We start from the raw sequence: 17,059 nt of genomic DNA on the forward strand, positions 1-17,059 counted from the left end.
TCGAATGTCAGAAAAAGTAGGTTCGAATGGGGAAATGGGATCTTCTGCAGGAGGCGGGTGCTTGGAGAGAAAAAAATATGGTCCGATGTAAAAAGCTAAAAAGGTTGAAGCGAAAAGTAGAAATGCAAGTGTACTAGAGTCTTTACTTTCTCCTTAACGACACCCACAAGTGGTAGCTTGCACTAAAGAAAAAAAATAGTGCCTCAACTACTTTTTCTCATGAGTCTGGCCATATAGTGGGGTAACATAACTGATATCATGCACTTGGGACACGCAAACATGCTTATGTGGCAGACAATTAAAGAAGAGGGAGAAGGTTATAATAACATAGGTAGATATAGTATCATAATAAATGTTATGATACTATGTGTCATGCATGACAATAAATGAGACCACTTATGATACTAGGTACTATGGATGTACTCCCTCCGTTCATAAATATAAATACATATGTATGTAGACATATTTTAAAGTGTAGATCCACTCATTTTGCTCCATATATAGTCACTTGTTGGAATCTCTAGAGAGACTTATATTTGGAAACGGAGGAAGTGGTATCATACACTAGTATCATATGCATGATACTACTTCCTCCATTCCACAATGTAGTGCGCCCGCGTTTTTCGAGATCCAAGTTTGATAAAAAATTTAACAAACGAGACCGACTGCGACGGGGCAAAAGTTATACCACTGAATTCACATCTTGATACAAACTCAGTGGTATTTTATCCCGCCGCAATTGGTCTTGTTGGCTAAATTTATGGCCAAAATTAGATCTCGAAAAGCGTGAATGCACTACATCATGGAATGAAGGGAGTAGTACGACCAGCGTGAGGCATATGTATAGCGATAGCTTTTTTTTTTAACAAAGGTGGCTGATAGCTTTGGGAAAAGGCAACCGAAAGCACGATCGAAATCTTTTCATCCGGACACGTCGTCATACATTTTGCGTCGGCTGTCGCTACGCGTGGTAGTACCGTGCATTTGCATGAACACCGTGCAACCCCTCCTGGTCCCCATGCAAATTTTCGCCGAGTCACTTTCCATGCCTATTTTGCCGTACGCCTCTTTAATCACGACGTACGTCCGGTGCCGGTAGCGGTACTAATCACGTCACGATACTCCCGCCCGCTAATTAATCCCGAGCGATGAATACGGTAAGTAAGTAAGCCGTGACCGTTTGAAAGCGGAAGAGGAAGACAACATTGGCAATCTGCTTGCTCGTGCGATCGAATACGTATTCGCTTTGATAACCTGCCATGCACGTCGGCACGGTAGATACTACTTCTTCTACTCTCTCCGTTGAAAAATATAAGAGTATTTAGATCACTACTCTAATGATTTAAACACTCTTATAGAGGAAGTACTATTTAGCTTCGAAAAGTCGTCTAGCGAGAGTATTTTGTTATGTGTAGTGTAGATAACTCAGAAGCACGCCCGCATATCCTTACCACTCTCTGGAAACACCGCTCTTGTCACGGTGCGAGACAAGCCGGTCAGGTCACGGGAACAGGAGCGAAACTCGAAACTTGTTCTGATCCGAGGGAAGCGCGATGACGAGCGCGTGCGATATTAACGGCGTCGACACAAAGAGAAGAGAAGAGAAGAGAAGGAATGAGCCGTGTCTTTGACTGTGAGAAAGAAACAAAGGAAAAGGAGAGGCATGAGCAGGTCCATTGAACGAACGACGCATGGTGCACACGAGGGGAGCGAGGCGGTGGCCAATGGCCGCGGGCCACGTCCATGTGGCCGGCAAGTGCTCCACATGCATGCACGCACGCCGCTGCCGGAGGAGAGAGAGGATCATCATCGCGTCGGGAGCCTGGTCCGATCCGATCCGATCCATCCAAATATGGCAGCTCGGCCGGTGAAAAGTCCAGCGCACCCCTCGAAATAGCAAAATCACGCCCATCGAGTGGCAACCAGGGATGGGTTCCCAGACCGGTCCCCGGCGCCACGGCCGCGTCTGCACGCACGCACCCCCACTAATCCTTTCTTTCTTTGGACGCTTGCGCCGCTAGCTCTTCCTCCCCATGGCCATGGGGACTGGGGGCGGGGAGTCGATAAAAACACGTACTGCCGCTGGTCCTTGCTAGGAGGGTGCGAAAGCGAAGCCCCACGCCCATGCCGCGCGCAGATTGTTGTCGAGCTCGCGGTCCTTCCTTCGCTCCTCGCCACAGCCCGCGATTCGGTTGGTGCCCCGTGCCCTCCCTCGCACTGACTAGCTCTTGGACTCTTGCGCCACCTGCTCCCCGTCCTCATCTCTCAGTCTTGTCGCCTCCCCGTCCATCCCTTGCTGCCATCAAGATCCAGCGTTTGTTTGCCCTCTGATCTCCCACTCGCTGCAACTTGCCAGCTACCTCACCGGCGGTTTATTGGTGCATACGTCCTGCTCGACGTAATGCTCGTGAGAGCCTTTTGCTACCGGTGAGCTAACTAGCCAGCAGCTTTTCTTGGGCCGGGTCATGGTGGATTGATTGAGCGTCCACGACGATGGGCCGGTCGGAGAGGACCGTTGTGTGGTTCAGGAGGGACCTCAGGATCGACGACAACCCGGCTTTGGCCGCCGCTGCCAGGGACGGCGCGGTGCTCCCTGTCTTCATATGGTGCCCGGCCGAGGAGGGGCGCTTCTACCCCGGCCGCTGCTCCCGGTGGTGGCTCAAGGAGTCGCTTGCGCACCTTGCCAGGTCGCTGGAGGCGCTCGGCTGCCCGCTCGTGCTGATCCGAGCTCAGAGCACTCTTGCCGCGCTTCTGCAGTGCGTTGATTCCATCGGCGCCACCAGAGTGGTCTATAATCATCTATACGGTATGTTTACTTGCCCATCTCATTTGATACTAGTATCTCACTACTGATTCCTCTTTTAACGCGGCATCGTTTTCAAATGAGACTTAGCAGTTATAACATCCTCGAAATTTTAGCCAGTCAAAACTATATGCAACTTTCGGTCCAAACCTTTGGAGACAACATTATAGCACTTCATGTCACTTGTATTTTCACATCCTATGCTAACTGTTAAGTATTGATTTGACAAGGAAATATATTCATTATGTTTCCTCAACCTGTGCGATCAGTTTTCCTAATGCCGTAATGCTTAGGGTATCCTCCACGCAAATGATGAAACAATTCGGATTAATTGATAAAATACTTAGAAAATTGCAGTAACCAGAAACACATCATGATTTTTTATTTCCAAATTTAACTCTATAAAATTCAGTATAGCTGAGTTTTAAACATTTTCAATAAGCATATACTAATAAATAATCTGAATTTCTGAAATAGTAATTAGGCCAATGACTTCTTTAAAATACTATTCCTTGGGTAAATCTAACCCACCATGATGTGGCCTCACACGAAGTGATATATTTTCTGTCCAAGCCAGTACATGGATGCTATGAAACACAGAAGTAGTGTTTTCATCCTCAAAACCTATGCCTGTAAAGTTTGTATAAGGTGTACATGCTCTAGTTCGACTCGACAATTGCTCTATTCTGGTACCAGTTGATTTACTGCTGACTCTTTTTTGTCCTTTTAATTATGTTATTTTGATCTTATTTATTCTCACTTCCTATGCTATAGACCCTATTTCACTTGTGCGGGATGACAAAATCAAGAATGAGCTTTTGGGCCTTGGAATTTCTATGCAGAGTTTCAATGGTGATCTGCTATATGAGCCATGGGAAGTTTATGATGAGAATGGGCTTGCATTTACAACGTTCAATAAGTATTGGGAAAAGTGCATGAAATTGCCTATCGAGATATCACCATTTCTTGCCCCTTGGAGGTTGGTGCCTGTCTCAGGTTGGAGCCTGGCATCATCATTTTGAGTTCTTGAGCATTTGTCATTTGCCTCTACTTGTGGAACATTGTTGCTTGTTTTTGTCCATTTCATGTGATGCAGCTTCCTTACCTATGTTAAGGAATTAGTTTGCTACTGTATAATAGCATGTTGAAATTTAAAAATAATAATGTAGGTAAAGCTGTTTTATACTCCTTCAGTTCCATAATGTAGTGCGTATAGATTTTCTGAAAAGCCAAAATAAGCAAACTTTGACCTAGTTTACAGAGAAAACTATTTATATATACAATTCCAAACATATACATCATGAAATATAACTGATGATGTATCAAATGATATGCATTTGGCATTTTAAATGTACATATTTTTGTCTATAAACATGGCCAAAGTTTGTAGTGTTTGACTTCTGGAAAAATCTATATGCACTACATTATGGAATGGAGGGAGTACTAGAAAAGTAGAAAGCATTGCTTTGTCCACATATACAGCCATACAGGTTTAGTAATTGGCGATCCAATCTTATACTCAATTTCTAATCTGTCAAGCTATTGCTGCTTTAATACTTAACATTTTTCGGTTTCACATTCAGGTATAGAAAACATTTGCAGTAGTTCAATTGATAACCTAGGTCTTGAATCAAGTAAGGATGAGGAATCAAGCAATGCTTTGCTAAGCAGGGCTTGGTCTCCTGGCTGGCGCAATGCGGAGAAGACACTTGAGGATTTCGTGTCTCATGGTCTCCTAGATTATTCAAAAGACAGAATGAAGGTTACCGGAACTACAACATCGTTATTGTCACCATATCTTCATTATGGTGAGGTGAGTGTAAGGAAAATCTATCAACTTGTCAGGATGCAACAGATCAAGTGGGAAAATGAGGGGAAATCCGGAGCTGGGGAGAGTGTTAACTTGTTCCTGCTGTCAATTGGTCTCCGAGAATATTCACGTTATTTGTGTTTCAACTTTCCATTCACACATGAAAGGTCGCTGCTGGGGAACTTGAAACACTACCCCTGGCGAGCAGACGAGGACCGGTTCAAGTCCTGGAGACAGGGAATGACAGGATACCCGTTAGTAGATGCTGGCATGAGGGAGCTATGGGCTACTGGCTGGACACATAATCGTATAAGAGTAATAGTTTCAAGTTTTGCTGTGAAATTTCTACTAATTCCGTGGACTTGGGGGATGAAGTACTTTTGGGATGTGCTGTTGGATGCTGATATAGAAAGTGATATTCTTGGCTGGCAGTACATATCTGGGTGTTTGCCTGATGGACACGAGCTTGGTCGTCTTGATAATCCAGAGGTATGCAACTGTTAGATCAAAGCACTGTAGCACCATTTCATATTTGACATATCTGCTAATCTTAATTAAGAACACAAATGAAGATTGTAGCCTCCGTTTGTAATTGGATTTTAAAGGCACTTCTGTTCATGTGGTAGTTCATAAATGATTAGCTAATCATCTGACTCAAAAAGAGATAAGATGGTGAGCCAAGAATATTTTATCACACTTGACAGTTTCTTATAAACAACATAGGAGATACAAGCATGAAAGTTCATGGCTTTATGTTTTTGCGTTGTTATGATTTTTCATTCTTAAAGTTGATGTTGTATATTCTGCAGAACATACTGTTTGTGTTATGATTCCGTCTTGCAGCTGTCAACCTTATGGTATCCTTGTTGTAGAAGCATCTAGTTATATGTACCTGAGCACCACGTAATTTATCTATCTGTGTCTCACGAGAGATTTATCTATTTCTCATTTGTGCTTTCCTGCATGCAAAACTAGGTTCAAGGTCAAAAGTATGACCCAGATGGTGAATACGTAAGAACTTGGATTCCAGAGCTAGCTAGAATGCCAGGGGAATGGATCCATCATCCGTGGGATGCACCGAGCTCTATACTAGAAGTTGCTGGTGTTGAGCTAGGCTTTAACTATCCTATGCCCATAGTAGAACTTCACATGGCTCGGGAGTGCTTAGATGATGCCATCTCCACGATGTGGCAATTGGATACAGCCGAAAAACTTGCAGAATTAGATGGTGAGGTTGTTGAAGACAACTTGAGCCATATCAAGAGTTTTGATGTCCCAAAAGTTGTTTTGAAGGAACTATCTCCAAGTGCTCCTCGCTGTGATCAAAAAGTGCCCACTGATAATGGCAGGAATCTTGAGTTACAGCCTAAGGAACTGAAGGGCACAGATAAACAGACCATTTGTGTTAATGTGATCAAGGCCTCAAAGATGGAAGACTCAGGCTCCATGGCAAACTCTCCGATATCAAGGAAAAGATCCAGCAGCGGGAGTGTGTTTAATGTCCCATCTTATTCATCTTCAGTCGAAGTGCGCTCACAGAATCAGCATCCTGGTGGTTATTCAGTTGGGTCGTCAGGATATATCGTGCAGAACGCAGAGAGGAACTGTGTTGGCAAGGTAAGTTCAGTTATCATATTTGGAAGGCATGTCTTGCACAAGAAAATCATATGAATTTGCCGTCTTTTTTGGGTTTAAGCAAACAGCCAAACACCCCATGCCAACACCGTTATAACCTTAACAAATAGCAGTCGGTCTCTAAGGAACTAGGTTCAATTGGTTTTCTGAACACACACCATCACATACATGCAATGCTGTTTGGGGTCGTATGGAGAAAACAAAAACATACATGCCATGCAAGTTTCTATAATTTTTCTGCTCCTTTCAATGCATTGCAAGAGGCATGGTGAGACTCGTGCATAGGTGTAAAACTTCACAACCCAGGTTTGAATCCTCTTGGCAGGGGCATTATTTATTTTAAAGCTGGACACTTGATGTCTTTCGCCTAAAAAATCCTCTGGTTTGGATTTGAGTGTCTATTTTTGTTGCTTGATATGGTGCCAAGTTCATTTGTTTATTGGGCTGCATGGAGCACTTGCGGCTGCAGTCTTTGTGCCTTAATTCTGGATACAGCTTATGTTATTCTTACAAGATATAGGATTTTGCTGCAAGCGAGGAAAAATAGCTCACACAAAATCATCTAGGTGGTAGGCATGGGTAGTTAAAAAGGGTGCATCGCTGTTTGTATACCAATTCTGGACATGGACACATGGTCAATTAATAAGTGTGGTGGGGCATTTCATGTTCTATTTCTTAGTGAAAGAGTGTGAGTTTTTGTAGAGTGAATCTGGAAAAACATCTAGGACAGGAGTAGTAGATTGTAGATAGAGCTCAAGGAAAAGCCTTCATTGCAGAATGTTGACCAAAGCGTTTCCTCTTGCATTTGTTCTATGCATTTCTCAAGATATTTTCTTCTCATCCACCATAAGCACAAATTGTGATAACTCAGCCACATGTCCTATCCGGACTGTATCCATGCCATTTATTTTCTTCTTTATTTAGGAATGTGTCATTTTGATACTTGTTGACACCCAAACTATTGCATCTTTGCAGGCAGAAGATGATGACAGTGCCGATAGCTGTACAAACACCTCAAGAGCATCCAAGAGACCTGCCGCCTGACAAGGGTGATTGTGAAGACTGTAGGGCTGAACTATGGAGTGGACAAGGGCAACACTCATCTTCCTGCATCCCGTTCTCACCAGAAGAAATTTTTGTACATTTTGTTATCTGGTTATTTTTGTCAAATCTGTTATATGTAACCTATAATTAGTTGCAACACTTACACGAAACGGTTTTGTTCTTGGGGGAAAGAGTCGTTTACTTGCTTATTCTTTTCTGCGATGGGAGCAAAAGTTTCAGATTCTTCCTCGTTTTCTGCTTATTCTGTGGTGATTTGGATCGGATGATCGCATATTTTTGTGAAAACCTTGTCAGGAGCGTAGGTTCCTGCAATTGGATTGAGAAGAGAATTGGTCCAGTTGGGGAGGAAAGTCGGGCCCCAAAGCCTTACAAAACCCGGTACCGATGCAGATTTCGCAGGCTGGCTCAGTTGGTTTTGCAGAAGCTGTGCCAAAAATGTATGAACTCGAAACGGCTCAGGCCGTCGTGGCCGGAGGAAGATTTGCGTAGCCCGTTGTTGTAGCAGCTGCATGTGGAAGATCACGACCGCCCGCCTTCCATCGGACGATTCATAGCACTCGAGGAGCAGATCTCATTGCCCCATTCTCGCCGGTCCTACCTGTCAGTCCAGTGCTCTCCCATGGCGAACTCCCAGCCCTCCTCCTGGCTCGCCGCCGTGGCGGCCAATGCCGCCGCCAGACCAACCATCCTCCACCGCGCCCACGCCGCCCTCATCACCTCTGGGCACCTCTCCTCCTGCACCTTCGTTAACTCCCTCCTCCGCGCCGCTCGCATCCCCGCTGCCTGCGCCCTTCTCCTCCGCTTCCTCCTCCTCCACCGCCTCCCGCCCGACCACCTCTCCCTCTCCTTCTCCCTCCACTCCTGCACCCGCTCCCCCTGCCTCCCCGTCGCGAGCCTCCTCCACTCGTTCGCCGTCAGGCTTGGCCATGCCCGCGACGTCTACGTCCTCAACGCTGCCGTCTCTGCCTACTTCAGGGCCACTGACGTCGCCTCCGCCGAGCGGCTCTTCTCCTACACAAAGGATGTCGCCGACGTTGTCACCTGGACGACCATGGTCACCGGGCATGCCAACGCCGGCGACGTTGCGCGTGCGAGGTGGTTCTTCGACGCCATGCCTGAGAGGAACGTGGTTTCCTGGAATACGATGCTGGGCGCGTACGCGTCCGCCGGGATGCTGTCCAAGGCGCGGAAGGTGTTCGATATAATGCCCAGCCGGAATGCTGCCTCGTGGAGCTCGATGGTTACCGGGCTCGTGCAGTCCAATCAGTGTGAGGAGGCGTTGAGGGTGTTCAGTGAAATGATCGGAACAGGTGTCGTGCCGAATGAGGCTGCACTGGTGAGCGCTGTCTCAGCGTGCTCGCTGCTGCGGTCAATAGAGCACGGCATGTGGGTACATGCGTATGCCAAGCGGGAGCTGAATGGGATGAGCGTCATCCTCGCCACAGCGATTGTTGACATGTATGGTAAATGTGGGGGTATCCATAATGCCGTCAGGGTGTTTGCTGCAATGCCAGTGAAAAACATCTACTCATGGAACTCGATGATTACTGGGCTCGCCATGAACGGCAGGGAAATGCAGGCCTTGTCACTCTTCTGGAAGATGCAGATGGCTGGTGTTCGACCTAATGATATAACCTTCATCGGGTTGCTGGGCGCTTGTAGCCACTCAGGTCTTGTCGATGAGGGCCGCTGGTTGTTCAACAAGATGGTTAATGGCTTTGGAATCCAGCCACTCCAAGAGCACTACGGCCTAATGGTTGATTTACTCGGTCGGGCGGGTCATGTTAGGGAGGCAGTGGATTTTGTCAACAGCATGCCGGTGGAGCCGCATCCGGGCTTGTGGGGTGCGCTTGCTGGCGCCTGCAAGATCCATGGTGAGGTGGAGCTTGGTGAGGAGATTGCCAAGAAGCTCATTGAACTGGAGCCCCGTCATGGTAGCCGGTACATCCTCCTGTCAAACATATATGGTGCATCAAACAGATGGGATGACATGGCCACAGTGCGCAGGCTCCTTAAGGAGCGCAAGATCCCCAAGGGCACTGGCAATGCCATGGTTGGTAATGATGGTCAGTCTATGAAATCCATGCTAGGTTAGTATTCCTGTAGACAGTGACATGTCAGGAGCTTACTGACTGGGTGGCATGAGGTTGATTACCCTCCATCCACCTTGGAGACATCATTGTGCTGAAACAAACCTCCATAGGGGAGAAATGTTTGATTTATGTGTTAGTATATGCCTGATTTTTTATGCTGCACACTGAAATCAACATGGGGCAGAGCTGCAAAATCCTGTCAAGAAGCCAATAGTTCTTTGTATTTAAATACTGTCCTGAAGATGCAGAAGCTCAGAAAATATGCACCTAAGGACTACGGCATGCATATTTGTAATAGAATTATGATGGGAAGAGGCGGGAGCAGAAAAGCCATCATGAGGCTCAGGTTCATTGAATAATTTCTTGCAACCTTTCCGTATGCTTTTTTTTACTCTATGCTTGAATCAGATGTATGCAAACCACTCGAGTATTGTCGTGGATATATGATGTTTATGTTCTATCCTGCCATTACATGTGTTTATCAAAGTTTCTAACATTTTAACAGAATTGAAGTTCAGTTCAGCTTAGGGCCTCGTTGATTCATTAGGATTTTCATAGGGAATTTCCTAAGTTGGCTGTTTGATTTAGAGGATTGAATCCTATGGGTAAATTTTCCGAAGTATTCCTCAGGAAACTTTCCATTTACTCAAACCTCTTGGAAAGATTCATTTGTTTTTTGAGTGCAACGAAACAAACGTGTCCATGACATTGCAGTCTTGCAACTTCCCTATTTATGTGTTTTTGCGATCATGCGAATCAAAGAGAGGCTGACATGAGAGAAGCTATGCTTACTTTGGTTTTCCTTTTTATATACTTGAGTATCAAGTTAACTGTTTGTTTGCCTCTGTTTCGGGAGGGAGATATTTCCCCCCCACTAAGGTCCCAAGTAAAACATTGGGGAAGTTGAATCCCTGAGACAGACAAGGTTCCAACATAATGGGTGCATCATCCATGGGATGGACGAGGCTCTGTCCTCTAATGGCTGGAGTTTTATGTGGATTAACTATCCCACAATATTAGTATGAAAACCCTAATTAAAGAGAGGGCAACACGGATGGCTTGCGGTCCACGGCTCAGGTGCGACACGCGGCTCCGATGCGACTTCGTCCCTGATCTCGGGGCGTCCCTGCTGGAATTCCGGCCGGGCTTCCTTCTCCGGCGAGGGCGGCGGCTGGTCCTCCTCAACGCCGAGGAGGTGACGGTGGATGCACGTGGATGGCGCAACGACGAGGGGTTCATCACAGGTTAGGTGGTTCAGTTTCCGTGTCACCTAGCGAGGGTTGCGGCGGCAGCGGGTGGGGTTGGTCACGTCGCGAGGCCCGAGGCGAGTAATGGCGATCAGGGGGAGGGGAAGGAGTATTTTAGTCTTCCGACTGCCCCGACTCCTCACATTTCTCCCTCTCGCGCACCGCACTCTCCGCCCCCTTGTGTCCCGCCGCGTCGAGAGCTAGGATTACATGACGACCCGCGAGCAGCAGATGGCGGCGCTCGCCGACGGCGACGAGATGATGATGGGGAGGTTGAAGGAGATCGACAGGTGGTTTCTGTCGGATTAGGGTTCCGCAGACCCTTGAGAGGTTCGAACTCTGCGGTGCGTGCGAAGAACTCGTCCTCCCCAGTCTGCCTACTCACCGATCCCACGGCCTAGCTCGATGAACTAAATGTAGAGGGGACACAACAGTTTATCCTGGTTCGGGCCACCCTGTGGTGTAATACCCTACTCCAGCTTTGTGGTGGATTTGCCTTGAGGGGCTGTGGATGAACTAGTACAATGGTCGAACAGCCTCGGGAGGTGAGGTGTTCTTGTGCTCGATGAGCTGATCAGGGTGGAATGGATCCCATCCCCTCTACAGTGGTGGCTAGGTCCTATTTATAGTGGGCTTGGTCCTCTTCCCAAATGTAGGCAGGAAGGGATCCCACAACGGCCAAATTCATAGGGAGACAACTAGTACAACTTATCCTGACAAAAGTAGTCTTCGCCTGCAAAAGCATCTGGTGGTGACGCCGCGGTAGGCTCCGCGATGACCTCCGTCCTGCCGTCCTGGCGGTCTTGGTCTTGTTGCATCGAAATGGAAACCTTTGCTTGATTCCTCGGGACTCCGCGCCTGCACTTGCCTCCTTAGCACCATAGAGGAAACTGGTACTCTACACCTGCTGGCGCCCGCCTGGCCTTGGTCGTCATGGCTCACGTCATATGAACCTCGCGATGTGCAGCTTGCATAGATATCTCCGCTCCTCGGGAGCTAGCCTGGGGAGGCCGCCCCCCAGGGAGGTCTTGGTGTCGCCCGCCTCGCGAGGGTCTTGGGTTGTTGTTGCTGAAGCTGGGCCGTACCGGGCAGTCGGCGGAGCCACGCCGTGGGCCGCAAGCACGCAAGTCTAGGTACCCCTGTTCCCAGAACGCCGACAGTTGCCCCCGGGCCCAAGGCGCGCTCGAGCTTGGCTTCGAGGCGAAGCCAAAGGGCAAGCGCGGAGCGCCGCGGGCCCTAACCGCCTGTGGCCTTGGTTGACGCGTGGCGATGGATGGGACGTGGGCGCCTCCGCTTCCCCACGCTGCCTCGGCAACCGTTCGACTTGACGAGACCCTGCTGCATGCAGAGAAAATCGTCAACGCGTGCGATCGTGGAGGCCGGAGGTTGGCCTCCCTCCGGCTATAAATGAGGGGAGGGGCGGAGCCCCCCTTGCTCATCCCCATCTTCTCGCCATCTGCTCCTTCTTCTTTCTCTCTGCCTTGCCGTCCTGCTGCAGTTCTCATGGCGCCGGCGAGGAAGTTCTCCGCCGCCGAGAAGGGGTAGGCCCCCAAGAGGGGACCCGGCTCGCCGCCGCCCAAGAGAAGGCGAGGCCGCCCTCGCAAGCACGTCGCGACCCCTGCAGTGGCTTCTTAGGGGCGCGGGCGCACTCCTTCGGGGGCCGGCGTCGCCTTGGGCGGCCGTTGCGGTGCTTCTTCTTGTGGCGGGAGCCGCCAAGGGCGAGGCAGCCCCTGCGACGAGGGGAGGCGTGCCATGGTTGCCCGGCCCCCTCAGCCGCGCTTCCACTCGGTGGAGGTGCTCCCGGAGTTCGTCGTGTGGTCGGAGAGGCCGTCCGGCACCTGGCTCCCGCTCCCCCGCTTCTTTGCGGGGGAGCTGCCAGTCTCGGGGCCTGACGGCCTCTGGCTGTAGGCCAGCGGCTGCTGCAGCAAGGCTTCGTGGGTTGGGGTCAAAGTTACCGCCGCCAGTAACGTGTCCCTGGCCCGCGGCTGGCAGGCGTTCGCCCGTGCGTGCGGCCTGAGCAGGAGGTGCACCCTCCACTTCAAGTTCGATGGCCTCGCGACCCTTTACGTGAGGGTGTTTGGGAAGGACAACCGTCGTGTAGGGTGCTGCCCTGAAGACGGCGGCGGCGATGATGAGCATGGCCTTGACGACAGCCGCGAGGACGCCGAGGGTGAGCTTGCCCTTGGTGACGGCCGCGCTTCCTTCAGTAGCGGCGGCTCCTCCTCAGGCGAGTGCACGAGCAGCGGCGGTTACGATCAGTCGCCACGTCGCTGGGCCCGCATCAGGGAAGGTGGCGGGGCGTCTCGTCGCCGTGCTTCGGTGAAGCGGGAGGAAGGCTCTGACTGAGCCCACGGGCCACCGGAGCCAGGCCTCGGGAGCTGCTGCGGTCGCACGGGCCGCTTTTGTTTAACCTTTCCTTTCTCCTACATTTTGAAAAAGGTAGAAGACCCTGCTTGGGCGTGTAATGAACCATGGTACTTATGCCACTATGCTATGTTTATTGTTCTGTTGTTATGATGTGATGTTCATGTTCTGAGTAGGTGCGGTAGTGATAACTTAGCTTGGTACACTCGCGGTAGTTTCCCACCTCGTGAGGGCGCGCCCTTCAGTATCTGGTGAGGCCCCCTTGCGGCCGACTCAGGAGCCGTCGGCCTCAGGAGACATCATGAAGCTGCAAAATTGTTAGAAAGCTTGTCGGGTGTTTTGTTCTTCCTTGCGTGAGCCCTCAGGCATGGGCTAGTCGTGGCTTAGTGCACTGCATCGCGGTACCCAGGTGGCACGGACTTAAGAGGGTGCGCAAATCACAAGCTCATTCGAGGGCGCCTCGCGAAGATCAAGGAGGCCGAAGCTCTGGAGTGACAGGGCTTTGGCAAGGTGTGTTTGCGGCGTGCGCGAGCCCAACGCACACACACACACACACACACACCTGCCCAGCCCCCGCGTGAGGCGCACGAGGAAGAGCGACAGGCAACTGCCGTTCTCCCTGATCCAAGACAAAAAGGCGAGCAGAGCAAAAGGAGAAAAACCCAACTTGGCAATCGAGAAATGCTAGAACTCAAAATTCTATTAAAAGGTTGCAAACCAGCTATAGAAAGCAAGCAAATGAACAGCCGCGTCCGGCACCTAGTCTAGTCTTCTCACCAGCCGGAGCTAAGTGCTGCCACTAGGACGTGGGAGGGAGCCCCCGAGGCCCGAGGGCGGCACTCCGGAGACTCCGGGGCGTGTACAGCCCCACTCATTATTACATGAGAGTGTCACAAGCGGAGACCTTCACAGGCGCTGGGCCTTGCTTCATGGGTAGAACTTCCGGAGGTGCTGGATGTTCCAAGCGTTCTGGATGGGGATCCCGTCCTGCGTCTCAGGCGCGCAACGTCAGGCCTGGAGACGCGGGCAATCCTAAACGGGCCCTCCCACATGGGAGAGAGCTTATGCAGCCCCTCCCCCGAGAGCACCCGCCTCAGGACAGGATCACCCACCTCGAGCGTCCTGGAGTGGATGTTGTGACAGTGGTACCGCCGCAACGCCTGCTGGTACCTTGCCGCCCGGAGCGAGGCTTGACGGCGGTGTTCCTCCCCCAGCACGAGGTCCATCCCCCGCGTGGCGTCCTGGCGTGCCTCGTCAAATGCCAAGACCCGCGCGGAGCGATGCTTGACGTTGTGTGGGAGAACCGCTTCGGCTCCGTAGATGAGGAAGAATGGAGTTTCACCGGGTGGCTTGGTCGCGGTGGCGCGGATGGACCACAGCATGGACTGGAGCTCGTCCAGCCAGCCCAAGCCGCATGCCTCGAGCTTCTTCTTGAAAGTTCTTGCCTTGAGGCCCCTCAGGACCTCCGCGTTTGCGCGCTCGTCTTGGCCGTTGCTCCTGGGGTGTGCCACTGAGGCGTAGCATATCTGCTTCCAAGGTTAGCACAGTATGTTTTGAAGAGGTTGCTAGTGAACTGCGAGCCGTTGTCGGTGATGATACGATTTGGGACCCCGAACCGGCTCACGAGGCCCTTGATGAACTTGACTGCCGAGCCGGCTGGGATGGTGCGGACAGCCTCCATCTCCGCCCACTTGGTGAACTTGTCGATGGCGACGTAGAGGTAGCGGTAGCCCCCGGGCGCTCTAGGGAATGGGCCCAAGATGTCCAGCCCCCAGACCGCGAACGACCACGAGAGCGGGATGGTCTGGAGACCCTGAGCAGGCTGGTGTATTTGCTTGGCGTGGTACTGGCAAGCTTCGCAGGATCTCACCTGCTCGGTGGCATCGTTGAGTGCCGTGGGCCAATAGAATCTGCTGCGGAACGCCTTTCCCACGAGGGTGCGCGATGACGAGTGATGCCCGCAGTCCTCACTGTGTATGTCGGTCAACAGCTCACACCCCTGCTCCCTGGAGATGCATCGCAAAGAAACATCGTTTGGCCGTTTCCGGTAGAGCTCACCGTCCTGAATGCAGTTGGCAGTGGCTTGCCGAGCCACGCGTTCCGCGTCTTCTTCCTTCTGAGCAGAGTTCCCTGAAGCAGGTATGCCTTGAACTCTTCGGTCCAACACCCCTCCTGAGGCTCGAGCGTGAGGAGCAAACGCGCTCCTGAGGTCGGGCCACAGGCGGGGGCCCTTGATGGTGAGGCGCTTCACTCCCAAGGCTGCCGCAGCCTTGAGACCGGCGATCAAGCCTTCGTACTCCGCGATGTTGTTGGAAACCTTCTCGCCCTGCTGGAAGCAGAGCCGCACGGCGTAGTAGAGCTTGTCCTGGGTGGGCGAGATGAGCACGGTTCCAGCCCCCGCGCCCTGGCGCGCGAAGGCGCCGTCGAAGTACATGACCCAGCCGTCTGGTGCCTCGCTTCCTGGTGAGAGGGGTCGGTCCTCGCCTGCTTTGGGGCTGGGGACGTCGGTCCATTCTGCCACAAAGTCGGCGAGCGCCGCACCCTTGATGACCCTGGTGGTGCTGAACTCCAACTGGAACGCCTGCAATTCAATGTTCCATTCGGCGACTCTCCCCGCTGCATTGGGGCTCTGGAGCACCCTCTCCAGTGGATAAGCCGTGACGACTTTGATGGGGTGGCCTTGGAAGTAGTGGCGCAGCTTGCAGGAGGCGACGAGAAGTGCGAGCAAGAGCTTTTGCGGCATGGGGTAGCGCGCCCGCGCGTCGCGCAGTACCGTGCTGAAGAAGTACACTTGGTGCTCGACGAGAGCGGAAGTGCTGGCGAGGTCTTGTACCTCCTGAGGCTGGGGGGCCTCAGGAGCTTGGCCATTGGTTGGGGCAGCCAGGTCCCCAGGAGCACCGTCCTGGGGGCCTGGTCATCTGTTGGGGCCACCAAGGCCTCAGGGGCACCGTCCTGAAGCTGCGCCATCTTGGGCGGGTGCGCGGCGTCGCGTGGCTGGCCCTTGGCTTGGTGCTCCTCTCGGACGGCCACCAGCTCTGCGCTGGCAGAGTGAGGCGTGGTGGCCAGGTAAAGCACCAGGGGCTCAAGAGGACGCGGCGCCACCATTACCGGCGGGCTGGTGAGGTATCTCTTGAGGTCTTGAAACGCCGCGTCAGCCTCCGGAGTCCACTCGAACGGCCCCTTCTTCTTCATCAGCTTGAAGAACGGGAGGGCGCGCTCCCCCAGCTTGGAGATGAAGCGCCCCAGCGAGGTCACACAACCTGCCAACTTTTGCATTTCCTTATGAGTCTGTGGCGGGCCCATCCTTTCTATTGCCTTGACCTTCTCTGGGTTTGCCTCGACTCCCCTGTGCGACACCAGAAAGCCCAACAGCTTGCCGGAGGGGACGCCAAAACACACATTTATCCAAGTTGAGCCGCAGGTCCACCTTGCGGAGACTGGCGAACGTTTCTTCCAGGTCCTCAATGAGGGTCCTTGCCTCCTGAGACTTCACCACTATGTCTTTGACGTATGCCTCGGCGTTCCTCTCGAGCTGCTGGCCCAGAGCCATGTGCATCAGCCGCTGGAAGGTTGCTCCGGCATTGCGCAGCCCGAAGGGCATGCAGGTGTAGCAATACACCCCGCATGGGGTCAGGAAGGCCGTCTTCTCAACATCTTGCACCGCCATCTTGATTTGGTGATACCCTGAGAATGCGTCCAGGAAGCACAGCAGGTCGCACTCGGTGGTGGAGTCGACGATCTGGTCTATGCGCGGAAGTAGAAAGGGGTCTTGAGGGCAAGCCTTGTTAAGGTAGGTGAAATCGACGCACATGCGTTCCTTTCCGCCTTTCTTGGGGACGATGACCGGGTTCGCCAACCATTCTGGGTACCGCACCTCCCGAATGACACCAGCATCTTGCAGCTTGCGGGTCTCTTGGACGATGAATGACTGCTTCTCCGTGGACTGCCGCTGCGCCCTCTGCTTCACTGGGCGTGCGTTGGGGCACACCCTCAGGTGGTGCTCGATTACCACCCTTGGGACTCCAATCAGATCCTTGGGCTC

General features: G+C 51.8%; 2 protein-coding genes across 2 annotated transcripts; both read left to right on the top strand.

The window, feature by feature from the left end:
- The first annotated feature begins 1,952 nt into the window (after positions 1 to 1,952).
- LOC123144872 (cryptochrome-1) lies at positions 1,953 to 7,509 on the top strand. The gene is made up of 5 exons (XM_044564122.1): positions 1,953 to 2,806; positions 3,578 to 3,799; positions 4,387 to 5,102; positions 5,589 to 6,230; positions 7,224 to 7,509. Exons 1-5 carry the CDS (start codon positions 2,494 to 2,496, stop codon positions 7,290 to 7,292), a joined length of 1,962 nt encoding a protein of 653 aa, XP_044420057.1. The 5' UTR covers positions 1,953 to 2,493; the 3' UTR covers positions 7,293 to 7,509.
- A 176-nt stretch (positions 7,510 to 7,685) lies between these two features.
- LOC123144873 (pentatricopeptide repeat-containing protein At3g29230-like) lies at positions 7,686 to 9,872 on the top strand. The gene has a single exon (XM_044564123.1). It carries the CDS (start codon positions 7,933 to 7,935, stop codon positions 9,406 to 9,408), a length of 1,476 nt encoding a protein of 491 aa, XP_044420058.1. The 5' UTR covers positions 7,686 to 7,932; the 3' UTR covers positions 9,409 to 9,872.
- Positions 9,873 to 17,059: the final 7,187 nt, after the last annotated feature.

Source organism: Triticum aestivum, chromosome 6D, assembly GCF_018294505.1.
Source record: "Triticum aestivum cultivar Chinese Spring chromosome 6D, IWGSC CS RefSeq v2.1, whole genome shotgun sequence".
Lineage (NCBI taxonomy): Eukaryota > Viridiplantae > Streptophyta > Magnoliopsida > Poales > Poaceae > Triticum > Triticum aestivum.

Bases quoted from the DNA above. Each gene is read 5' to 3' on its own strand.
- LOC123144872 (XM_044564122.1), top strand. From the start codon at position 2,494: ATGGGCCGGTCGGAGAGGACCGTTGTGTGGTTCAGGAGGGACCTCAGG. The intron at 3,800-4,386 runs GTTGGAGCCTGG...TTTCACATTCAG, and splicing joins GAGGTTGGTGCCTGTCTCAG to GTATAGAAAACATTTGCAGT. The intron at 5,103-5,588 runs GTATGCAACTGT...ATGCAAAACTAG, and splicing joins GTCGTCTTGATAATCCAGAG to GTTCAAGGTCAAAAGTATGA.
- LOC123144873 (XM_044564123.1), top strand. From the start codon at position 7,933: ATGGCGAACTCCCAGCCCTCCTCCTGGCTCGCCGCCGTGGCGGCCAAT.